The 27,547-nt window shown below is 32.5% G+C and overlaps 1 protein-coding gene across 1 annotated transcript; it reads right to left on the bottom strand.

Annotated features, from left to right (window-relative positions):
* Positions 1-772: 772 nt before the first annotated feature.
* Positions 773-18,036, bottom strand: LOC114273914 (uncharacterized). The gene is made up of 9 exons (XM_028215741.2): positions 17,581-18,036; positions 17,298-17,491; positions 5,172-5,356; positions 3,626-3,910; positions 3,037-3,095; positions 2,877-2,913; positions 2,665-2,736; positions 1,785-2,109; positions 773-1,302 (listed from the first exon to the last, which is right to left on the bottom strand). Exons 1-9 carry the CDS (start codon positions 17,690-17,692, stop codon positions 898-900), a joined length of 1,674 nt encoding a protein of 557 aa, XP_028071542.2. The 5' UTR covers positions 17,693-18,036; the 3' UTR covers positions 773-897.
* Between the last annotated feature and the right edge of the window lie 9,511 nt (positions 18,037-27,547).

Raw genomic sequence — 27,547 nt, 5'->3', positions numbered from 1 at the left:
AAGAAATTAATAAATACACAAAAATATGAAAAATGTGCTGAATTTATATATATATATATATTTTTTGTATTTTTGGTATTTAGTGGATTGTTTAAAGATTTTTTTTACAAATATTATACATTCTAAGCCTCCGTTTGGGAAGTGGGTTGGCTTTTTGGCTTTTTGACTTTTTTGGCTATTTTAGCTTGGGCTAAAAAATTTGATTTGGGAAGGACTTTTTGACTTTTTGACTTTTTTGGCTTTTTTTGTGAGAGAAGAATGTAATGATTATGGGTTTGATGTGATATTTTGTTTTTTGTGGCTAAAATAGCCTATTTTGTCTTTTGTGGCTAAAATAGCCAAAAAAATCCCGTTTAGGTGTGTTTAAAAATTAAAAAAAAATGCTTAAAATATTTAAAAAAATAGTGAAAGCAAAAAATAGAGAACAAAAAAGTAAAATTTTTTGAAAAATAAATTATGAAATCTGAAAACAAACAGAGTGAATAGTTGGCATTATATACACAAACTAAGTTATTTTGATAAATTTAGGTCTAGTTTGAGAATAAAAGTCATTAAAAAAGTCAAAAAGCTAACAAACTATAGAAAAAAGTCAAAAATTTTATTTTTTATCTATTTTTTCATATCTTTTTGTAAAAAATCAAATATTCATTTCAAACATACTAGTTTTTTTTTTTACCTCATATTTCATTCAAAAAATCAAAAAAATACTAAAATAACCTATTCCCAAACGAGGCCTTAATCTCAACCAATTAATGTTTACTACAATAATACATAAACAAACACATTTATCTTATATCTTCAACTTGATAATCATACATTCTTCATAATCTCATCCAATCTAATATAACAAACAAACACGGGTAATGTGCATTCACTATTAAAGTAAACCACAGTTTCCTAAGTAACCTTATCCTCTTCAACAATAGTAGCCTTAACCCCTTCAACACCTTGAGCATGTGCAGGCTGGTGCTGTTTGGTATAAACACGGTGTCGTCGCTCTCTCCCATACACAACCCAGAAAATCAGAGACAACATAACTGCAACAGAAACCATCACCAGCCCAATATAGATCCACTCGCTGTATCGCTGCAAGGCGGGGCAATGACTGCTATAGAGGTTGCTAAAAGTTTGTCGCACGAAAACGCAGTCTTGTAGTTCAACTAGGAATGGACCGTAATGATACAATCCATAGCTCACATTCACATCGGCAGCCATTTGGTTGTAGGTTGTGGGGGTCAGCCGGCCTGTTGTGATGCAATTACCGGTACTTGGTGAAACCTTACATACATAGTTTTCCCATACCTGCAAGATATATGAAGGATAGAGTGTGAGTTTTTCATTAAGTTTTGGGAAAAGAAAGATTTGGAGAACATAGTAAAAGATTTGTTTGATAAATCTCAGGAAATAAGACACTAATCTTTTCATTAGTTCACACCATTTTGTTTGTTTTTTGTTCTGTAGTTTATATCTAAATGGATAAAATGATGTGAACTGAAAATTTTCGTAATGTGCAAATAGAAGCTCTTCATTTCTTAAACAAGATGGTGATTGGGATCGACCCTAAGCATAAGGATGAGATTTTCAAATTTTGACTCGAAAAAAGGAGCCCAATCCTCACCAAACCCAAAAATAAAACTATCCTCAACCAAATGAAGACCCTTAATTCATATTCAAAATTTAAAGGACCCTTCTGTTTAGTTGGATTTATGGTCCAAAAAACTCACAAATGCCCTGGATGATCACTACAGTTTTTGAATATTGTAATCCTATTTGTTGCTTTTTACCTGAGTTGCATTGCTCAAATCGACTTCACCAGCAGAGCAAGAACGATCAGTGAAGTCAGAATTGAAGGGATTGCAGAGTGTAGGGAGCAAAGGACCAGACTGATTGAAGTAGAAAGGTGGAAAGTTGGGAGAGAAGTTGATGTTGGAGACATTGGTAATGACTTGGTTAACCACTTCCACTAGTTGAGAAGTCACTTCCTTTGTTCTCATCAATGTTTCCTGTGCTGTTGCATTGTCCACACATGGCAGTATATCATCTAATGCTGTTTGTGCTGTTGGGTTTTCTACCCATTCATTCATTGCTACACATGTGTCTGCAGCCACACTGATATATATGTCAAGCAAAAAAAAAACACAAATAAGTTCTCTTACATGCACAGAATCATAAAATCAGACCCAACTTTCTCAAATGAAATGTGTCTCACCAAATGTGTGAGGTTGTTTTTTAACCAATTAACAGGATTTTTAGCTGAGAATCCTAAAACTAAACAAAAATGCTAGAGACGTCAAAAATTATACCAAAAGTTCTACCAAATGTTTCACATGGGTGTGAGACCCATATAAGACTCACATTGTGTGGGTCTCACATCCATGTGAGACATTTAGTAAAATTTTTGGGGTCTTTAGCATTACTAATGGGTAGCCCAATATACGAGAATTCTGCTGCCGCTATAGGACATAGGAAAGGTTGGATATATGCAGTCTTACTCTGAACACAGAGAGACTGTTTATGTGTTTCAAATCAACAAGAAGCAACCAAATATGGTGCATTCACTTTTGTGTTAATTGTGTCAAAACTAAGATTTATACCCAACCTATTTCTATTTTAAGAGCATCTTCAACCGATACTTAAAAATAAATTTTAACAGATGGTACTTACTTATGTAGAAGAAGAAATATGCCACACAAAATAAATGTTCCTGTAACGAGTATCCATCCGATGATCACCAATCTGCAAACAATCAAATTCAAAAGCATTCCTTCAGTGAAATTCATATGTAAAAATTAACTAAACCAGAAAAACAATAAAACAGTTAAGATAATTTAAGAGGAAATTGAGTTTATATATAAAAAGACCATTTTCAAACTCACATGTTCACGAGAAACTGCATGCCAAAAATTGAGAATACTGATCACAGAAAATAAAATTAATAAATAATGCATGTAGGAATACTAAGACATTCTTAAAAGGCTTAGAGAGATTGAAATTTTTTTTTAGCATCTGATTAAAGGGAATCAAAAAGGGGCTCACTGAATCCAAGAAATGTCAAGCCAAGCATAACCGCGGCAATTATGATAAGAGCCAATCTCCTGCCAAAAAAACAAACAAATAAAATAATGATTAGTGAGGGATAATTACAATTAACACTCATCAACTTTCACCAAAATCTCTAGTAGTTTCTCTTCTTTCAACTGTGAAAATTAAATCCTGAAATTTTGAATGAAGTTGTAATCTGCAGGGTCCAAAGTGACATTTTGAGTATAGGGATGTTAAAGAGGTAAGAAAAATGACACGTGTGACCCACGTACCAATTTTTGTCACCCTTATTAACGCCACATAGATAAAACGGAGACATTGCAATTTAACTTAAAGTGTCAGTTGATGTTCCAATTCAGAATAGAGTGACTAAAATGAGATTTTGATAAAAGTGAAAGGGTGCTAAGTAAAATTAACCCTAATACTAATATTTTCACTTTAGGACCAAAAAAAATCAAATGAGTAGCCCTGATTCATTCTAAAAATGGTTTCCACATTAATTTTTCTGTTCGCGTAATATTACTATAAAGTAAAATCAAAGAACAGATGATGTAGAAAAGAAAGGTTTAAAATTCTTGATTACACAGAATCCAACAGATCTTGTATGTCTTTTGAATTACTGGAAGCTCTCTCAGCAAGGTTGCTAGCAGAAGAGTTCAGCTTGCTTTCAATCCCATCAATGTCTGTTTGGACACTAGAAGGTAGAAACACTTTATCCACCCCAACTTGCTTGGCTGCAGCAAGATATTCTGAAACATTTTTGAGTTTGTCCACAGTAATATCTGCCTGGTTTACTACATATTTCAATGTTTCTGTTGTGGTATCATGAAACTTCCCTTGATTGGTGTACAAAACAACACATCCAACTCTGAAACCACAACATAAGTAATAAAGCATTAGCTTCCTCAGAAAGGATCAAGTTAAATAGTCCGAGCATCAAGATTGTGACACATCAACATTTTAAAGCAAACAAAAGTCTATATTTAGCATAAATTATCGCATAGTTTTGGAACTCCATGTAGTTGTGTGTCTGTCCAATGATATTTTGTTATTTGTTTATCATATTTCTTGTTTTTTGGAACACATAAATATTTAGCCCTACCTGATCGGGCACACAACTAGGATGGTAGATCCAGCTTACTAGATAATTTCTCTAGATTTAAGCCATTTTTTGGTTTTTGTTTAAAAAGCCACTTTGTGCATGTTTAAGCAATAAATAAATAAATAAAATTTTTGTAATTTGGTTTTGGTTGATTTTAGTGACAAGAAGAAGAAGAAAACAAAAGAAACCATTTTTTTAACAAAACTCATCCTATTTATAAACTGCTAAAAAATTTAAATGTTTTCAAACTTTTTGTCTTTAATAAATTATTTATGTGTTTTTACTTTTCCGGTCCTTCTAATTTAGAAAAATCAAAAGAGTAAGAAAAATTCACTACAAAAGAAAAAAAATTCTAAGGGCCAATTTGGGAACTTGGCTCAAAGCCAAAAACCTATTTTGCGTCACATCTCCTCTCTACTTTTTTTACACGTTTTTTTAGAAAAACCAAAACAAACCAAAATATTAAGTTTTAACTAACTTCTCAAAATAATCTTAAACCCGACTGAATTAACTTTTTCAACATTTGTCAAGCGTGCAAGTCTTTTTAACAACAATTTTATCCTTACAAAATAAAATTATTAAAACAATATTTGTGAAACCCGTTCTTAACATACATCCACTCAATGCCTAGTATTGGGTTGGTACAAATTGACCCGAAAGATGTTGGTGAGTGTGAATACATGACATGAGCTTTTTTGCTACAAAATGTTGTCGTGTCAAAATTAGTGTCTGAACTGCTCGATTCTATTCAAACACGAATGGAAAACAAATCGAATGTCTAAACAAAATAAAAATGATTGGTAATTCGAATTTGAGTTTGTCTAAAAGTCCGAATTTGTGCTTGCTGATCAACCATTCGGACGACTACTTGGATGACCAATGTAACACTTATCTACCGCAATTATCATCTTTATCGATTGCGGCTGTCATCTTCTTGCCAAATGACTAGCAAGGCAAAATCGGACGATTCAAACAAGCTAAAATTCGGATGATGTAGCATAGAGTAGAGGGGGAGAGAAGTATGTACATTGCAACAGTGGTAAAGATTATGAGGAAAACAAGAGAGAGAACATAAGCTGCTCTAGAATAGCCATAAGGCTCTTCCCTTCTACAGCAGAAATGGCAGAGACAGATGAGAGATAAGCTCAGTCCAAACACCACAAACCAGACCGTTGCAATCATAAAGAAGGGAACAGCAGTGAATGCCACTGACTACAATGTTTAAGGCGAAAAAAAGCACACAAGTTAGCTATCAATCAGTATATGAAATGAACAATAAATTTAGAAATATACAAACAAACATAGAAAACGCATGAATTGACATAATTTTACAAAATTTGCTAATGTAGTCTAATTTTGAAATTTTTTGCCAATCAATTACTTTTGAATAAATTACGCTAACACCCTCTTGAATTGTTTGAAATCACACTGTCACCCCTCTTATTCTCTGAAATATTACTTACGTCTCTTACTTTAGAAAATGTTGTAACAAATAGCCCCACCTCTCTTTGTCTCTTCTCCAAACCCAGCTTCGCAATCATCACCATTAAAGCCACCCAACAGAACCACCAACCACTACAGTCCACCATCGCATTCTACTCCTACATCCTTCTAACTAAATTGTGATTTTCCAGAACAAAGCATATATATCTTTAAATCGCTGATTTGGGGTAAAGAAATTTAGGATTCGTTTGGAATGTGGGTTGATTTTTTGGCTTTTTAGTTAGGTGTCCACATGTGAAATTATCCAAATGCCCTTGGGGTGAAGGCGTTCCCCCAACCTATTGGCGAGTGTCGGGCGGGTGGGTTGAGCTGACACGTCAGCCGATTAATTTGGTTTTTTTTTTTTTAAATTTTTTTTGTTTTGTTTTGTTTAGCATGCTTTTTTATGTTTTTTTTATTATTATTATTATTATGGGGAAAACGATAATTTCGGCCTTTTTTTAAAAAAAAGAAAAAGGCAATCATTTCAAAATATTTTTGTCAATGATTGTAACCATTTGTTAAAACATTTTTTTTTTTTGTTAAAGTTTTTTGTAAAAATGATTTGGAAAATTACTTTTTCTCTCCTTTACCCAATTTGTTAAACAAAAAATGGTACAAATCATACTCTTACCTTTTACCCAAAATTCAGTTGACAACCACTTATTACGTGCCCATTTTAATTTTTTTAATTTTTCTATCACAGTCGTCAAATCATAATATCGTGGTTTGCCACTGTGCTATCCTGCTTAATTATTACACGTACGTAACAAAATTTGTCATTCTCCAACCCAATAATTTTACAAAATAAGGCACGTAAATCATTCAAATTTCAATTTTCCGTGTACACACATACATATTGTACAAGATAATATAATTACATACATCCCAACCGTGGCTTAATAATGCTACAAGCATATGAATATTTTAGTTGAATATTATATGTTTCCTAATATTCCGTTATTACGCATGTACACTAACTTGTCCCGTATGCGAACTCGCACCAATGCCATATGCAGGTTCTCATCCCTAACCATTAAACTATTCTCGTCATGTGGAACTTCCGGTATGGCATTTACTATTGCGATAGCCTCTTCCTCGTTGAAGATGGGGTTAACAGTTGTTGGATTGCCTGTATTTCTACGTATATAATTATGTAACGACATTGATGCACCTACCAACTGAACTTGCACATTTGCAAAATCATACCGAGGCATATTTTGAATAAACCCCCATCGATTTTTCCATGCGCCGGAAGTGCATTCCACCACACTCTGTAACGACGAGTGCACTTTGTTTGGTGGTAATGGCTGCTTTTGAATAGTGCTGAGTAATCTATCCGATTCGGATAGCCACCATCGACAAGATAATATTTCCCTACAGAAAGTACCAGAATTTCAAAAAAACCACCAAATTTTGTTTAATTTTTTGTAAAGATGTTTCTCCAAATATTATATACTGAAAAAATTGAAATGCAATGTGTTACCTTCTTCAGAATGTAGAAAAGGGACTATTGTTCATACTTCTTTCCCATCCAAGCAATACGAAGGTGAAACATATGTCAAAATCGCACGCAGCCATGATATTTTGGGTGTGGCAGCATTTCCTACCGAAATATGTTGGGGCATTTGGCCCCGTAACCTGCGTAGTAACATGTATTCCATCAATGGCTCCGACACAATCCTGCCAACAACCCCGTTATCTTACCACTAGAGGAACATGTAATGGTTATTTTCACACGTCACGTCAAAATAATTTCTAAGCATTGAAACAAACTTAACTGAGTAAGGTTTGAAAATAGTACCTTAAAAGATAGGTATTTTCGTTTGGACTGCACGTAGACATATATGATATTGACTATATGTTGGCCTACAATGTGTAACAATGAACTCCTTCATCACCACTAATACATTATGCACGTGCCGGGACACAGTCTCCCTCGAATGTTGGAACCATTCTTGGATTTCGCTATTATGAAATCCTCTCAACACGTGGATAAACATTGCAACGCTTTCTTGAATAGCTAAGCCATGTTTACATTGCGATACTTGTAACCCGAAATTAGTTACTAATGTGTGACACAAAGATGAAAAAACTTCCTTTAGCATGCACACATTTTCCTCAAATCGACCCACATGGTCCGCATATATTTCCGTTATCCATGCATGTCCGGTTAAAATAGAAGTGCGATATGGCATCTTACACATGTATTTTTTGTACCACTCTTGGACATACCGGCATGCTTGGAGAATGTCCAGTTATTTTGTTGTTGAAGTTGTATGGCCATTTGGTTAAGCATTTCCATTACACCGTCATTGTTGCTTCCATCCCCGGTATTCATCATGTCGATTTAAGTAACACCTACAAAATAGGCTAAATTAGCCACAAGAGACCAAACACCAGGGACGCGATGGATACAAAACAAAAACAAAAAAAATTCTAGTACCTAACGATCGGTGGTGTTGAGGATGCGATGGACGCAGTGTTGCCGCCAATGTGCACTCCAGTGGCCTTGGGCTATAGAGAGTTTTGCTATTCTTCTTCGCCATTCAGCGTCATGTTTTTGCCTCCTTCCTTCGGCGTCTGTCGGTGCCATAGGTGATAGAGTGTTGTGTGGTTTGAAGTGGTGCTGGTGTGATACAGAGGCACTGGGGGGTAGTTTGGTAAATTCCACCGACGCTGAATTGTTTCCCAGCACGTGAATGTGTTTTGTCTCTTGTGGCTAATTTAGTCTATTTTGTAAGTGTTGCTTAAATCGACGTGATGAACACCGGGAATGGAAGCAACTATAACGGTGGAATGGAAATGCTTAACCAAATGGCCATACGGCTTCAACAACAAAATAACTGGACATTCCTCCAAGCATGCTGGTATGTCCAAGAGTGGTATGAAAAACACGTGTAAAACGCCATGTCGCACTTCTATTTTGACCTGACATGCATGGGTAACTGAACTATATAAGGGCCATGTAGGTCGATTTGAGGAAAATATGTGCATGCCGAAGAAAGTTTTTGTGTCTTTGTGTCATACGTTAGTAACTGATTTCGGGTTACAAGTACTGCAATGTGAACATGGATTAGTTGTTCAAGAAAGCGTTGCAATGTTTATCCACGTGTTGAGAGGATTTCATAATAGCGAAATCCAAGAACGGTTCCAACATTCGAGGGAGACTGTGTCCTGACACGTGCATAATGTATTAGCGGTGATGAAGGAGTTCATTGTTACACATTGTAGGCCAACATATAGTCAGCATCATATACATCCATATGTGCGGTCCAAACGGAAATACCTTCCTTTCAAGGTACTATTTTTAAACCTCACTCAGTTAAGTTTGTTTCAATGTTTAGAAATTATTTTGATGTGACGTGTGAAAAATAATAACATGTACCCCTAGTAGTAAGATAACTGAGTTGTTGGCAAGACTGTATCGGAGCCATTGATGGAACACATGTTATTGCGCGGGTTACGGGGCTAGATACCCCAACATATTTTGGTAAGAAACACTGTCACACCCAAAATATCATTGCCGCGTGCAATTTTGACATGTGTTTCACCTTTGTATCGCTTGGATGGAAATGAAGTATACACGATAGTCGCATCTTTAATGAGAGAATAACAAATGACAATGTCCCTTTTTCACATCCTAAAGAAGGTAACACATTGCATTTCAATTTTTTCAGCACATAATATTTAGGAAAACATCTTTACAAAAAATTAAACAAAACTTGGTGGTTTGTTTGAAATTCTGGTACTTTCTGGAGGAAAATATTATCTTGTTGATGGCAGTTATCCGAACTGGATAGGTTACCTAGCACCATTCAAAGGCAGCCGTTACCACCAATAAGAATTCCGCGTTACTGAAAGACATAGGACAACAAACACCCCCAGGGAATTATTTAACAAAGTGCACTCGTCGTTACAGAATGTGGTGGAATGCACTTTCGGCGCATGGAAAAATTGATGGGGGGTTTATTCAAAATATGCCTCGGTATGATTTTGCAAATTTGCAAGTTTAGTTGGTAGGTGCGTCAATGGCATTACTGTAATAACCCTCATCACTGCTTACCGATAAACATGGATTACCGTGAAAACTGAACTGATTATGACTGATAATTGAACTGATTAAAGTACTGAACTGACTGACTGAAAACTGAAACTGAATTGACTGAGTATGTATGTTAATTTGTATTTTATCTGTTCGATTGTTTATTTGATCTGTTCACGTTTTATGTTTAAACTGCTAATTGAAGGCCTTATCGGCGGCCGAACCGAGAATTGATTGATGTTTCTCGACCCTCACAATTAATGTGAATTTATGGTGTATTTATCTGAAAATTGATTAGGTATGATTAAATTAGATTAAATACTGATGGATTGCAAGTTTTGGACTTAATTACCAAACTAACCCTTAGTGGCCCACTCAATATAACATATTTGAGCCCTATGATACACTTAAGCACATAATTTCATCAGCCTTTCTCCTTGCTTTGCCGACTTAGAGAGAAGAGAGGGAGAGAGTGAGAGAAATTGGGATTCAACTTGGGGAATTGCTTGGTAATTGAAGTATAGATTGCTATTTTGAGCTTCTAGCCTTGCATTGAAGACCTAAGGTAGAATAACTACTCTTTTGTTCTTGAATATTAAGTGATTCATGCATGGTTCATGTCTAATTGAGGAGCTAAGTCATAATTTAGTTCTAACATGTTGAATTGAAGCTCATTCCATGCATGCATGTTGTATTGTAGATGTTTGAGTTGTTTTCATGGCAAAATGTTACATGCATGTTCACAATTATGTTTAAGACCATGAACTCATCATGTTTTGAAAAGAATTGGCTCTTTTGGGCTAGTATTGGAAGCTTTGAATTGGTTTGAATTCATGCATGTTTGTACGTTCTCCATGTTCATGAAATTGGTTTGAAATTGGGTTTGAATTAAACACCCTTGGGCTTTGATTTCTCAAAATTGAGCTTTGAACCATGTTATTCTATGTGTTTACAAATGTATTCTGGAAATTCAGCCCAAGAGGTCGAGTTTTGAGTTGCTAAAACTTGGTTTGAGCTTGGAGGTGCAATCTAGGTTTTCCAGATTTTGCACTCCCGCTTGAGCGGGGAAATGGGCGCTCGAGCGGAGAATCCGAGCATCCAGTAGTTCTCTGCACTGTTTTACAGTCCGCTCGAGCGGAGGATTGGGCGCTCGAGCGGAGTCGTCTGTCTCAAGCTCGAGCGGGAGTCGAGCGGATATTTCACCCATCCAGTACTTTTACAGTACGCTCGAGCGTGTACCTTTGTTGCATGTCCGCTCGAGCGGGGAATCCTGTGCTCGAGCGGGACTCTGTTTTCTGAAAACTCTGAAAATGCTTTTAAAAGTGCATTTTTGCATCCTCATCCCATCCTAGGCATTCTTAGGCCTAGTTTAAGGCATCTTAATGAGGATATAGATGTAGAACACACCAAGGCAAATTAGGGATTAAGTTATGATATTTCCCAACTGTGTAGCTTAGTGTGTGTTCAACCTGTGAACTGTGTAGGGTTGGCGACTGGGGAGACACGCTCTAGCATACTGTAGCCCAAACTCTGTGAGTAACAATTGTGTAAAGATATGTTCAACTGAGAATGTTTTCTGACTGTTTAACGAAACTGTTTTCTGAAGTAATTATTGTTAATTGTTTGAATGTATGTCCTATATTCTGAAATGTATTGTGGCATCCTTAGCAATTGTTGTATACTGTTACTGCTACTGTTACAGAGATCTCTGTCGATACCCTCGTGGAACCACTACTGTTTACTGATTGATGGCCATCATTACTGTTCGGTCTTTAAGACCTACTGTTTACTGCTATGCTAATGGATGTACCACATATGACTGAATAACTGTTTTGACTGAAAGACTGAAGTATTGTTTAATGAACTGCTTTCATTACTGTAAGGACATTTCATTCTTAACCTCTTTACGCATTATGTTATTCACTGGGCTTTAGCTCATTGTTTATATATATATGTAGGTGCTTAGCCACCAGATCGGAGCTAGGAGCGTGGGTTAGACTCCAGTTTTGTCAAGCCAACCTTTGTGCCTCACTGAGAGGTTCCGAGTTGCCATGCTATGGCTTTGGGGCGTTTTGTTTTTCCCCCGTCTGTCTCCATACTGTTTGGATTACTGTATAGACTGTTAGCTACTAACTGTACTGTTATCAAGGGATTAGGTCCCTGTACTGTGTGACTGTAAATTTTGTATAGACTGTACTGTTTGTATGTATGAATGCATGAAAAATCTTTTTGGCATACAGACTGTCACAGCTCAATGGACATTATTTATTTACTATATTGGCTTCCGCCGGGCCCTGAACTCTGTTTTACTGTACTACTGTTAAGCAGGCCTTCGGTAATCTCGGATTACTGGCCAGTTACGGTGCTAAACCCATAGGGCCGGGTTTGGGTCGTGACAATTACATAATTATGTACGTAGAAATACAGGCAATCCAACAACTATTAATCCCATCTTTAACGAGGAAGAGGCTATGGCAATAGTAAATGCCATACCAAAAGTTCCACATGACGATGATGGTTTAATGGTTGGGGATGAGAACCCGCATATGGCATTGGTGCGAGTTCGCATACGAGACAAGTTAGTGTACATGCGTAATAACGGAATGCTAGGAAACATATAATATTCAACTAAAATATTCGTATGCTTGTAACATTATTACGCCACGGTCGGGATATATGTGATTATATTATCCTATACAGTATGTATGTGTGTACACAAAAAATTGAAATTTGAATGATTTACGTGCCTTATTTTGTAAAATTATTGGGTTAGAGAAGGACAAATTTTGTTACGTATTAGTAATAATTAAACAGGATAGCACGATGGCAAACCGCAGTATTATGATTTGACGAATGTAACAGAAAAATTAAAAATAGTAAAAAAATTAAAATGGGCACGTAATATGTGGCTGTCAACTGAATTTTGGATAAAAGGTAGGAGTATGATTTGTACCATTTTTTGTTTAACAAATTGGGTAAATGAGAGAAAAAGTAATTTTCCAAATTATTTTTACAAAAAATTTTAACCAAAAAAAAATAAAAATAAAAATGTTCCAACAAACGGTTACAATCGTTGACATAAATATTTTGAGATGTTTGCCTTTTTCTTTTTCTTTTTTTAAAAATGCCGAAATTATCGCTTTCCCGTAATTAAAAAAAAAACATAAAAAAGCATGCTAAACAAATAAGTAAATAAAAACCAAATTAATCGGCTGACGTGTCAGCCTCAACCCACCCGCCCAGCACTGGCCAACAGGTTGGGGGAACACCTTCACCCTAATGGCATTTGGGTAATTTCATATGTGGATACCTCACCAAAAAGTCAAAAAAGTAAAAAAAAACCTATCCTAAACCAAGTTTTTTAGCTCTAGGCTAAAATAGCCAAAAAATCAATCCACATCCCAAGCGAACCCTATATAATTAAGTCTCTATAAAAAATTGACACATATTATGTTATATTATTGTATGTCAAATTACAGGAGAATTTTAGTCGCCTCAAATACTTTTTGTCAAAAAATAGAGAAACAATAATGAGAAGAGCATCTACACTAATCTCGTCAAACTCATTTCTGACCAAAATATACAGCAAAAGCAAGCAAATGAACTTTCAAGAGCCTCCATCAGCCTTACTATGTATTTGCAAAATTTGTGATTGCTATATGTCGCTTGATGTAACAATACTAGTTCACAAGTTATACATTATTTTATTATTTTTTTTATCAAATGATCGATCACTCGGTCGACTACCCAAAGGTAAAACTAACAATTTTCACCAAGTAGTGGACCACCACAACTTTTTATTTTTTTGTCTTTTGAAGAATATGAAATTGATATATATACAATACAAATCCTATCACTCTAGATTTTTTTTTTTTTTTTTCTTTTGAGGAACGTTAAGATAAGATAAACAAAACCGCTGCTTGGCACAATTATTATTCACTTTGCTTAGTTTGAGTTTTCTAAAAATACTTTTCAGGAAATTTTACTTTCTTATTTTTCGTATTTTTTATTTTTATTGGATTTTTTTAATATTTTAAGCAATTTTTTTATAAAATTTTTAGACACACCTAACATAAATACACTTAAAAAATATAATTTTTGTAAAAAAAATCTTTAAAAAATTCACTAAATACCAAAAATACAAAAAAAAAAAACGAAAATTCAATATATTTTTCATATTTTTGTATATTTATTAATTTTTTGAAATATTTTTTCACAAATATTTTATTTTTTAGATACATCTAAGTAAGATGTATCTAAAAAAGTATAAAAAAAATGCTTAAAATTTTAAAAATATTCATTAAAGACAAAAAAATATGAAAAACAAAAAATTCAATTTTCAAAAAACTAAAACCAAAACAGTGATTATTTTTTTTAAGGAATATGGCACTGTATATATGTAGATAAACCATACAAAATTAGCAACTTCTCCTACTGCTTTTTAACAATTCAAAATGAATATTTTATTTAATTTTGAAATAGAGAGCCTCATCTCATGTAGGTGTACATACAAAAAAATGTTAGATAAATAGAAAAAGTAGCTTTTGGGGATTAATTTAATTCAAAATTTGTTGAGCTTGATACTGATGCTCTAAAAGACAAAATAAGCTAAATTATCTAATAAAATAAAATGTGATATCCAACCCATAATTATTTCACTTTTGATCTCACAACCATCAAATCAACTTTAATAAAAAGCCAACTAACTTCCTAAACACAATTATTTTAGTCAATCTAAAATAGCCAAATAGCCAACTAAAATAATTAACTTCCCAAATAAGGCCATTATTTATTTTTGTTTTTCCATAAAAGGGTATTCAAGTAATTTACTTGACAAGAGAAGTCAGTGATATTTCAGAGAATAAAAAAGATTGAAAGTGTGATTCAAAGGAATTAAGGGTGTGTTTGATTGGACGGACTGGAAAAGGGGGGATTAGAATCCATCGGACTTGAGTCCTGGGACTGTGAATCCCCCGGACTATTTGGTCGGATTGGATATGTATCCTGTGTTTGTTTTTTCATGGGATTAGATGTCTGGATAGGACTATTTTCAGTGAATCCAACGTTTGGTTGGACGGACTGGATAGGATAAATGAATAAAAGACTATTTTACCCTTTTCAATTGTTTACTAAGTAATAGCAATATTAAACATATCTTTAATATTTTAATTATTTTTAATTAAATAAATTCGTTTTTTTAAATTAAATAAATAAATAAATAAAATATCAATAAAATTTGTTTTAAATCATTACTGTATAACAAATCATTATTTTTTTTACATGCAAAACTTTACTGTGTTTGTTTATTTACACAATTAAACATTAAACATACTAATGGTTAAATTTTGTTTAAAGATATTTAAACATACTAATATTGATAAAAAAATTTGACTGGTATAGATTATTTTTATTTAAACAAATAAAAATTTATTGTTGAAATTAAACATACTAATGGTTAAATGTTTAAATTTTTATTTAAACAATTAACATTCAAATTATTTTGATGTACAGATTATGTTTAAACAATTAACAATTAACAATTAAATAAATGTTGATGTACAGATTATGTTTAAACAATTAACAAATGTAGATGTAATCAAATGTTGACGTATTAAAACATAATTTAATAGATGTTAAATAAATATACATGTTGATGTACAGATGTTGAAATAATTTAATAAACATGTTGATGTACAAATGTTTAGATAAAACATAATTTAAATAAATGAAATTATTTATTGTTGAAATTAAACATTTAATTGTTTAAATAAAACATCTATTAAAACATGTATTAAATTTAAATAATGAAATTAAATAAAACATAAACAAAATTTTAAAATAAAACATCAATAAAATATCTATAAAAAATTATTTTAAAAAATTAAATAAATAAAAAATTAATAAAAAGTTAAATAAAATTATTTTATTTTTAAATTGAGACATTTAAATTTTATTAAATTTTATTAAATATAATACATAATTAAATAGTAGAGGGTCAAAATTGTCATTTTTGCATCTAATCCAAACAGTGATTAGTCCCCCCAAAACAATCCCACCCCCCCCTAGGATAGGATAGTCCCCCATATGGGGGACATGGAGTCCGGCCGGACATGGAGTCCGCCGGACTAAAAAAAAATCAAACGACGGATAAGGAGGGAGGCCGGACATGGAGTCCAAACAGTGGATAGTCCCCCCCCTTATCCCCCCAATCAAACACACCCTAAGGGTATGTTTGATTGGAAGGATTAAAGTATGGGATTGGGATTATTAATCCCTGGGCCCAATCATCCTATATTTGTTTTGACATTTTGGTTTAGGATTATTAATCCAATGCATAGTTAATCCAACAAATTTGTAGGATTATTAGTAATGGGGTAGGGGTGGGATAGTTAATACCACACTAATTTGATAGGATTATTAATACCTCACTATTAGTGTTGTGAATCAAACATGGCCTAAGGGGTGTCAGTTTAATTTACCCATTGCTTTTGTATTTCATTCTTTATTTACTTTGCGTTCAAAAGGGTGTTTGAGATTCGCTTTTCAGTAACTTTTTTGTTAATTTCCTGTCAAGTTTTCAAAAAAAATTAGATTTTTAGGTTTTACTTGACTAAATAAATAATAAAAAAAAGTAAAAAAATTGACCAAATTTTTTTTAAAACAAAAAAGAAAAAATTATGTGGATGCCAAATCAATGTGAAACAAATAAAAGATATAAATGATTAACAATATGCCTTTTAAAGGTTGAATTTCTTTGAATTGTGACAATGTTTTTAAAGTCTTTTTGTTTAAATCATCTATAAAAAAAAAATATTAATAAGTTAATTGGATAATTGTAGCTATACAATTTTATTATATTTATTTTTAAAAAATAATAATTTATTTTTAAAATCATATTTATTATTTAGTTTTTCCAAGAGCTTAATAAAATTGTATGATTTCGATTATCAAATCATCCTTATTTTTTTTATAAAAATAATCTACATCATAAAAAATAAAATATATATATATATATATATATATTAAAGTGGTCCCCATAGGCCAATTTGTGTTGACGTTTGGTATATCTATTTTTTGGAACTCAGCCGATCATGAAAGGACTTTAAATATTGGAAAATTTTCACCGCAGTGGTTGTTTAAAAAATTATTTTGAAATTAATAATAAATTTTACATACATTAAAAAGCAAATTCATATACTTCTTCTTGACATTGTAATTAATTTTTTAAAAACTCAGTAATTTCTCCTTAAATATTTTGTATACTCCTATTTTTTTACTGTAATAAAGAGCATGCCGACCTCAAAAAGTGAACTAGTTTATTCAAACTTGTTTTTGGTCATAATTGTAAAATCAAAGCAAAAGGACAAATATTCATCTAAGATCCAACCCTTGGCTGGTTGTTTTTTTATTTTTTATTTTTTTATTTTATTTTATATATATATATATATATATAACTAAAGATAAGATCTGACCCTTGGCTAACCTGCAATTCTAAAATCAAACCAAGACTATGCATATATATATATATATATATACACATCTATACACACATGTTTTATAACATCTAGAAAATCAAGAAAAAATAATAAAAATTCAAGGTTTGGTTAGAGAGGTAATAGAGCTTACAGCCCAGTAATGTTCATTGCTAATGTTCCACCCTCCTGTATATTTCTTGAACCCATTAAGAGGGTCTTTCCTCTCTGTCCTCTTTGCAGCCAAAACCAGAGATGATGATGATGATGAATTCAGAGGAGATATAATGAGTCCCTCCTCAAGAAATCTTTTGCTCCCCCAAAAAACCACCTCACCATGCTCTTCCCCTGAAAAATAGAAAAATAAGAAAATGGGTGTGACAAACAAAATTCCAAAAACTATACCATATATATAGCAGCTAAATTTCCAGTGTTACCTGAAGTGGGTAGTGTTTGGAAGGTGGGAAAGTCAAGCTCTCCCTGCGAGAAGGTAAAGAGAAAGGTGGTAGTGGTAAGAAGAGAAAACAACAGTGACTTGTAACATGACATTGTGTGATTTCTAGGCTTCTAAGCTCTGTTTCTCTTCAATGGGTTGTACTGAGCTGAACAACTTAACTCTTTAGCACAGAGAGAGAGAGAGAGAGAGAAATGTGAGGTTGGGTTTTTTTTTTTTTAAAGATTGATAACAGTTGTGAGGTTGGGTTTAACTGTTGGAGAAAAGGTATGGTGTTAGTGGTGCAATTATTGACCCAACCCCATGATTAGGGGATGAAAGTTCAAATTCTAAGTTTCAAAATGTTAATAATTTCTATTACTATAAATATCTCTTAAGTTTCTAAAAGATAATCATGCTTTCAAGTTTCAACATCTGTTTTTGTGTTTTTTTTTCTTCTAAAAATAGAAACTTTATCCACAAAAATAAGGGTTTTTTTTTTTTAAATTCTTGATATTAAAATTTTATAAGATAAATGAGATATAATTATTTTATAATAGTTGGGGTCCCTCAATATTTTCACAGAAAAAATTCAATTTGGATAAATTTATGCTCGGCTCAGAGAAATTTCTAACCTAACATAGAAATTTTTTAATTTTTACAGAATAATTTCTCTGATTTCACAAAAAAAATTCATCAAAAGATCTTAGTTAATAAAAAAATATATCTTGGACCTCTCATACTACACAAAGTTTGAGAAGGATATTTCACTAATTTTTTTTAAAAAATAAATAATTAAAAAATTCAAATATTCAAAATTTATTTCCGCTTCAGAAACATAAAAATTCTACAAATTGAATGTAATTGGTAAATATGATGAGGTTTGTCACTTTTTGTTTACTAAAATAGATCAAATCACTTAAATTTGTTTTGGTTTAATATTTTGTATCTCCTTTATTGATGAGATTTGGAAGTGCTAAATTAGTTCTTATATTACCATTAAGCATGTACTATAACCACTTGATTTTTTTCTCATACCATCCATTTTATATATAAATTTTTTCAAATGATGTTCTAAAAAATATAAAAAATATTATACAAATTAATAATTTTTTACCAATCTATGACATGAAATAAATAATTAGAATATGAAATCAGACTCACTCACTGTAATATTACTACAACACATATCACATCAATATTAATAATAACAATTTTTCATTTTTGAATTAATAGGATCTAAAACTATCACACCATTGTGAATAAAAAATTATATAAATTTCTATTTATAGTATCACTTTTTTTAAAAAATATTACTCATATTATTTTGATGAAATTTTGAGGATACAACTTTTGTTTACCCAAAAGGTTGTTTTAAATAGTTAGTTAAATTGTTTTTAAAAATATATATATAAAAAATAATAATAATATGACCCCTCTATTCAAAAGAGCCTTTATTTTAATGTTTTTTTTTTAAAAAATTCTGAGTAATTTGAGAAGTTAGTAAAAAGTTAATTTTTTTATTTTTTAGTTTTTTTACATAAAAAAGTCACAAAATGTTAATTTTTTTCGGTGGTGTTACATACATCAATTAATATATACATTAATGTACCAACTAGTATTATGATATTATTATTGAACACAGTTATTATACAAGTTACAAATATCTAAAGCTATACAAATGATATCACATCATCTGTTACATTAATTGGTACATATAGCACTATTTAATTATTTTAGCCAAAAAAGTCATCAAAAAGTCAAAAAAACTAATTTTTTACCAATTTTTTAAAACACCACTCATAATAATGGGGTCTTTGGGGAAGCAAAAAAAATTAATTTTTAATTTTTTATCCATTTTAAATCACATTATCTCTCATATTTTTTACCTATAAAAAAATAAAATATATTAAAAAAATCAAAAAAATAATTTGTTACCTGCTTTCTAAAACACCACAATGTGCACAATAAAGCAAAGCACAGGGAAGCAGATAGTCATGGGTGGACCCCAAGTAAAACGGTAGTTTTTCAACGCTGTCTGAATTTAGGCCATTATTGATGGAATCCTGTCTGATCTCGAAATTCAAAAAAAAAAAAAATTTAATGTGTTTGGATTGAATTTTCTGAATTAAATTTTTTAAAAATTAATTTTTTTAATTTTTTAATTTTTAGTGAATATTTTTAAAATTTAAAAAAAAAATTATTTTTTTAGATACACCTTACTTAGATGTATTTAAAAAGTAAAAAAATTGTGAAAAAATATTTTAAAAAATTAATAAATATATAAAAATACAAAAAATGTATAGAATTCTTATATTTTTTTTTTATATTTTTGATATTTAGTGAATTTTTAAAAGAATTTTTTTATAATTTTTTTACTTTTTAAGTGTATTTATGTTAGATGTGTCTAAAAAGTAAAAAAAATTACTTAAAATATTAAAAAAATTCAGTAAAAATAAAAAAATACAAAAAATAAGAAAGTATAATTTTTTAAAAATTATTTTTGTGAAAAGTAGAAACAAGCAAAGTTTTTTTTTATATAGTAATTTTGTATATTTAGGCCAAGTTTGGCATACTCGAAAAAAGACAAAAAGTCAAAAAGTCACTATTCTATTTAAGGCCAAGTTTGGGAAGACTAAATGAGTGCACTATTTAAGGCCAAGTTTGGGAAGACTAAATAAGTGCACTTTTTGTCTTTTTAGACTAAAAAGTTGAGGTTGAAAATATGAATGTTTGGGTTAACTTTTTGACTTTTTATGGAAAAATGTGTAATAAAAAATTATAAAAATTGATTTGTAGGAGAAAATTAGAATTGGGAGTTGTGCAGCCGTAATTGTTGACTTTTGGTGAATAGTGATAACTTTTTAACTTTTTGAGTAACTTTTTGGCTTTTTGGCTTTTTGGGGTGTTCCCAAACTTGGCCTAAGTCACATTATCTTATTTAAGTCACATCACATCTCTAACACATCACTTCAAATCTAATCCAAACTCAACCTATATTTCATATAAAGTCAAAAAACGCACTTATTTAGATCATCTCAAACAACTCCTTATTATTATTTTTACTTTAGACAACAAGAATAAAAGCAAATTGATTTTTGTAATCTTTTTATCTTTATTGATTTTTTTAAAAAATTCTTCAAAAATATATCTTTATTGATTTTTAAAAAAAATTCTTCAAAAATATATCTTTTTAAAATTAAAAAATGACTAAAACATTTTTTTTATTAAAGCCAAAAAATAAAAAAAACTCAAAATTTTTTTCAAAAACTAAACAAAACATTTCACACTAGCTATTAATTTTTAATTTTTTTTTAAGCATCAGTATAAATGTAAGAAAATGTTAACCAGATCAAACTAAATCAAATCAAATCAAATCAAACCAAGTCTTAAGTCCAGTTAAATGAGAAAATGTAAGAAAATGTTATGTAAATTTAAAAAATTTACGAATGTGAGGATTAAATATTTTATTTATCTTTTTATATCTTATTCTTATCTTATCTCAAACTAAACAAACATAATAAAAATAATCATATAAAATGTAAGTTCATTATGTTCAATCCTTTATCTAATCTCCTTCCTCATTCTTACCACATTTCATATTATCCAAATGTCTCTAAATTAATTCAACAATCAATGGTCTATTGTTGTTATTATTAAAAAAAATGAACTCCCATTTCCCACCTTGCAAATTCGTTTTTTAAATTCAATAGTAAATACATATCTATTATATAAGATTGCAAAACCTTAGCAAATGCTAAAAATAAAACCTCCATTCATTTTTATTATGTTTTTTAAATTTTGATATTAAAAAAAAAATGACGTATGTCATGATATGTTATAATATTATTAGTCCAAAAATAAATATTTATGCAATTATCATAAATACTAATCATTTAAATTGAATATTCTTCAAGTTTTACCTTTAATAATGGAATGAGACATAAATTGTTGTGTGAGTGATTTTTCGATCACACTACCTAACTCAGTATTCAGCTGGAGAACATTGGCAGAATAGATGACACCTGGCTAACCTGTAACAGAAAGAGAAGATTCCGGAGGTGGTTCGTCCACCCGGGGCTCTCTGATGATCAAGTCAGTATATCTCTCAAAGATAAATCAAGTGCTAAACTCACAAGCTTGAGTATCAAAAGCATACCTTAGACCCATGGGGTGACTCTTTTTTATAGCCAACATAAACCTAGTCCCAATAGAAGCCTAACTTCTATGGACTCAGGATTACTGCTAATCTTGGACTCCTAGTAAGATTAGGATAAACTCTCTAAGAGTCTTATCTTAATACAAACTGAAGTCTTCTCTCATTCTAGGACTCTTGCCCCTCATCCGCTTATCTCAGATTCTGATGTCTTCGGAGGTAACCTCGGCCTATCCGAGATGACCTCGGCATAACAACCAGGACACGTGGCACCTCGGCTGACACGTCGGCGTCACCTTGGCCACGTATTGGTACTCAGAAAATATATCCCCACAACTGCCCCCTAGGTTCTATTACCTCGGCATTCTGAGGTGATGGAACCTACACTGTTCGTTCATCTGTGCCCCTCTATCTGAGATCAAACTCGCCGACCTCAAAGTTCTCTGGACTTTACTGTCCACTTCTGTCAAGTATCAAGCTTCATGCTTTCCAAGCTGCTCGAGATCACACCTCCTAGCCGAGGTTCTTGTTCCATTAATTCGTAAACTCCAAGAGCTTTGCAACTGCTCCACTCACATTCTGCGGTGGGTTCCCGACTTCCAGTCATCTATTTGACTCCGGCGATCTTCATATCGGCGTTCATTTCTCTTGGTAGGTTCATAAACTCTTTTATTAAGCTCAATCTTTTATAACTCTTCTGAATCCGTTTACTTGCCCTCTGTTGTCTTCTATTTTCGTCTGTTTTCAAGTTTTGAATTGTTTGAATGCCTGGCATTGTTCTTGCCATATCCGCTTTCTGTTGCTAGTATCGTGTCTGGGTCATTACTTTCTTGTTCTTCACATACTTACTTAGTGCCTGTGCACTTGGCTTTATTCTTGAACTTTGTCGTCTTCTTGACTCTGATTTTTCTCTTTTTTCATTCAATCCTCTGGCTTTTTCTCTTTCTAGCTTTTTTGCTTAAATCCGTCATTGTTCCAAGCTTTCAAGCTCTGTAACTGTTTTCGTTTCTCTCCTCCAGTGAAGCTTATGTCATTCTGTCATTTTCGCATCCGTCGTCAGACTTTGACAATTCTCATTCCGGCTTCCCTCTTTCTGGTAAGCCATTGTTCCTCCTGGTTTTATTTCTTGTTGCTTTCCAAGAAGCTCTACTTCATTGTTAATCACCATTGCTGTTTTACCCTTTGTTTCCAAATCATCTTCTTCAATACAAACTATTCACACATCTGTTGATTTCTGCCACTGTTCTTGGCTTGACACACCTGTGCAATCTTTTTGTCTTGATTTCCTGATAGCTTCATCACCATTCTTGATTACGAATAACATTATTGTTTCTGTTTTCTATGTCTTTTTCCAGATTCTTGCTTTCAATCCTTGCCTTCAAACTCCGAGGTGCCAATCGCCAAGAAGAGCTTTGATCAAACTCTTCAGGAGATCGATGCTAAGCTCGAGGCCGAGAAGGCTGCTGAGAAGTCTTCCTAACTGTCTTCTATATCCTGCCATTGATGCCGAGTAGTTTTGTTTCCTTCTTTTACTTCTTGTACCTTGTACCTTGTACTTTGTCCTTCTTTGTATGCTTTTAATCCGGCCAACGTGCCATTTTTGTAGTCTGAATAATTTATTTTTCCATATTCAGGCCGAAGTGCATTCTTTTAAATGCATTTCTCTAATTTCTTCTTTGAATGAATGTCTTCTTTTTTCTGCTCTTGTATGATTCTACACTCAGAATAATTTGCATGTCTTCAAAGTACACCTTGACTGTACAATCTCTTCAAGTAAAATACCTCTGTCACAACTTCTAATCTTGCTCATCTCGGCCTTATCCTAACACTTGAAAATATTGTAGCAAATATTTTCACAAGTGTTGCTTAGGACTTGTCACTTTCTCAATGTCTTCTATCAAGACTTCAGTTTTCCATATTTCAAGTTTTGACAACCTGGTAGTCTCGGCAAGTACGCAGATATTGCTTGAGCTTGACTTTAACTTGTAAATTTTTCTCAAAAATTTCAACAAGTGTTTTAACCATCATCCTTTATCATAACCTCGACTTAACTTCAGTTTGTAAATTTTTCTCAAAATTTCAACAAGTGTTAAACCATCTTCCTTTTGATACGACCTCGGTTTAACTATAACTTGTAAATTCACACAGAATTTCAACAAGTGTTTAATATCACATCGGTTTAACTTCAACTTGTAAATTCACACAGAATTTTAACAAGTGTTAAATATGACATCGGTTTAACTTCAACTTGTAAATTCACACAGAATTTCAACAATTGTTAAACATCATCTCGGTTTAACTTCAACTTGTAAATTCACACAGAATTTCAACAAGTGTTAAATATCATCTCGGTTTAACTTCAACTTGTAAATTCACACGAAATTTCAACAAGTGTTAAACATCATCTCGGTTTAATTTCAACTTGTAAATTCACACAGAATTTCAACAAGTGTTAAATATCATCTCGGTTTAGCTTCAACTTGTAAATTCACACAGAATTTCAACAAGTGGTAAACATCATATCGGTTAACCAACTTGTAAATTGCTACAAATTTCAACAAGTGGTAAACACCATATCGGTTTAACCAACTTGTAAATTGCTACAAATTTCAATAAGTGGTAAACATCATATCGGTTTAACCAACTTGTAAATTACTGCAAATTTCAACAAGTGGTAAACATATTCTTCTTCTCTCTGCCCCCTGCATGGCTTCTACATACTATTGTGTGAACCTTATAAAAGGTCTTCAACCTGGCTAACTGCAGTCCACCTTGTGTGTTTTCTTTTTTTATCTTCTGAGATCTGAGATCTGCTCACTGAGCTCTTCTCTTCTCGGACTTAAGTGCTGAGATCTTGTCTGCTAGAATCTTGGATCTGCTCACTCAAGTTGAGCCCTTCTCTTCTCGGACCTACTCATCTAGACCGAGATCATATCTTCTAGGATCCGGGATCCAGGATCTGGAATTCAGGATCTGTTCACTTAGGATGAGTTCTTCTATACTTGAATGTTATCTCCTTGGGAGCGCTCATGCCCCATGTCTTTGCATCCATTCTAGAAGGGTCTTCGTTCCTCCGCAGGAATCTATCCTTTCATACCTGGAGGCCATCTTCGTTGTAGTATCCGCTTCGATTTGTTGTCTTTGGTGCGTCACCTTTCTAGCCAGCGTCTTTCACTCCGTGACTCTGGTCACGAGTTTCTGTGTTGCGGTCGTCCCCTTAAACGTCGAGGTTGATAGGTCTCCCACTCCCAGCAGGAGCGTTGTCTCCAATCTGATCCTTCTGTCCGTCATTGGCTATCTATTCTTGTTTCTTTCCTTGGCCATCTATTCTTCTTTCTTTCCCACAGACGGGGCCAAATTGTGTGAGTGATTTTCCGATCACACTGCCCAACTCAGTATTTAGCTGGAGAACACTGGCAGAATAGATGACACCTGGCTAACCTGTAACAGAAAGAGAAGATTCCGGCGGTGGTTCGTCCACCCGGGGGCACTCCGACGATCAAGTCAGTATATCTCTCAAAGATAAATCAAGTGCTAAACTCACAAGCTTGAGTATCAAAATCATACCTTAGACCCATAACATAAACCTAGTCCCAATAGAAGCCTAACTTCTATGAACTCAGGATTACTGCTAATCTTGGACTCCCAGTAAGATTTGGATAAACTCTCTAAGAGTCTTATCTTAATACAAACTGAAGTCTTCTCTCATTCTAGGACTCTTGCCCCTCATCCGCTTATCTCGGATTTCGATATCTTCGGAGGTAACTTTGGCCTATCCGAGATGACCTCGGCATAACAACCAGGACACGTGGTACCTCGGCTGATACGTCGGCGTCACCTTGGCCACGTGTTGGTACTCAGAAAATATATCCCCACAATTGCCATTACACTTAGTTATCATTGTTGTGAAATATTTGGATAACCATCAAGAGAGATGCAATTAGAATTCTAATGAGTTTTTGGACAAAGTAGAAATAGGCGATAGTTTTACCACGTGAGAAGTGTGGTATGTCACGTGGTAAACCACATAGTGTGGTTAATAGTAGTGAATAGTGAGAGTTTTATCATCTATAAATATGTGTGTTTACATGGTAATGAAAATATTAAAAAAAAAAAAGAAAAAAAAAAGAGCTCTTTATTTCATCTTCCATTGTGGCTCTTTCTTCTTTATTTTTTTTAGTTTTATAACACGTTACCAATACGAGATTTTGACCAGCTGAGAAGGAAAAGTGGAATCACATACAAATAAGGTTGGTATGGTTTTTCTACAAAGGGGTTGAGGTAAGTATAAATAAATTCTGAATAAATATTTTATAAGAGTAGTTTATGATAAGGCTTATTTTATATTTTTCTTAATATATTCACGTAATACTAAGTACTTATTTGGGTCACATCAATCAATATATATCAATATCTCTTCTCTACTTTTCTAACTACTTTCTCTATTTTTCTACACATTTTTTTTTTTTTTTGTAAAACAAAAGTGTACTTATTTAAAACATCCCAAACCACCCCTAAATATGTTATTGTTGTTGTGTTGAGTGCACAAATATGTCAAATCCTTCAATATCCGAATTCATAGATCTTGATATTTTGAGAAATTTATTTATCTTGGATACTTGATGTTGAGATCCACCTTGAGGCAATGGATCTTGGAGATACTATTAAAAATGAAAATGAAGCATCCCTGAAGGATCGCGCATAGGTAATGATATTTATTCACCACCATCTCCAAGAATAATTAAAACTAAATACACCACGGTAACATATTCACTATTTTTGTTTAATAATTTGAAGGAGTTATACAAGTAACAGAAGATCTTAAACCTCTCAAAAAGCTCCCTATAATTGATTGCACTTGAAGTTGCAAAATTACGAATCAGTTAGTGAGTATAATCTATAGAATATGTGTTGAAATATTCACGCTGATAATATGCTCCTATGGTAGCAATATAAAGAGCGTCGATCTACAAAGTACTCTGAACTGATTTTATGACTTCTTGTGACTGAACAAACTAAGCAACTTTTATTGAAAAATCATCAATCCATCCTTACTGGCTTTGTTCCATTCCCTGAAGTGAATGAGATTGCATTTCATGGTTATGGATGAGGGAGAAGTCATGGTTTTGGACATGGTTGAGGTAAAATTACTGAATCCATAAGGAACATGCTTAGAAACATTCGAGCAAAAATGTCATGCCATTCCACCTGAAGTGGAATAATCTTAAGATATCACAGGAAAAAGGAAAAATTTTACATAATAGAGTCTCCCAATGATGATGTGTGTATGCATGCATGTATTAATGTTGCATATGCATGGTGCATGGCAAATAAATTTGTTAGAAAATATAGTGATTACTGCGCATAAATAATGATTGTTCATCTTTTTCACTCAAAAGTTCACTATTTATCATTATTCATCATTATGCATTCTTTTAACAATTTTCTCAAAATACTATTCATCAACAATATTTTACTATTGAAATTTTTTCCACATAGAGCGTTTGTCTTCTAGATAATAAGTCTCAATAAAAGGAAAAAGAAAAGATTATTAGTAATAAAAATATTCACACTGATTTATGAATATTATTTTTATTTTAGTTATGTTTTGAATTTATATTTTCCTATTTGATCATGTTTTGGAAATGATGATTAGCTATCATGTATTGATTGATTCTAAAATGTTGAATAAAATATTAATTTAGTAGACAGTATAACGACACCCATAATTTTTTGTAATGAAAAACATTTGACGATGACAAAAGCTAATGTAAAATCTCAAGTTCTACAAACTTGATTGAAAACTCTGAAAGAG

Source organism: Camellia sinensis, chromosome 13 (assembly GCF_055761805.1).
Source record: "Camellia sinensis isolate YWXY chromosome 13, ASM5576180v1, whole genome shotgun sequence".
In the NCBI taxonomy this organism is placed as follows: Eukaryota; Viridiplantae; Streptophyta; class Magnoliopsida; order Ericales; family Theaceae; genus Camellia; species Camellia sinensis.
This window is presented reverse-complemented; position numbering and strand designations above follow the sequence as displayed.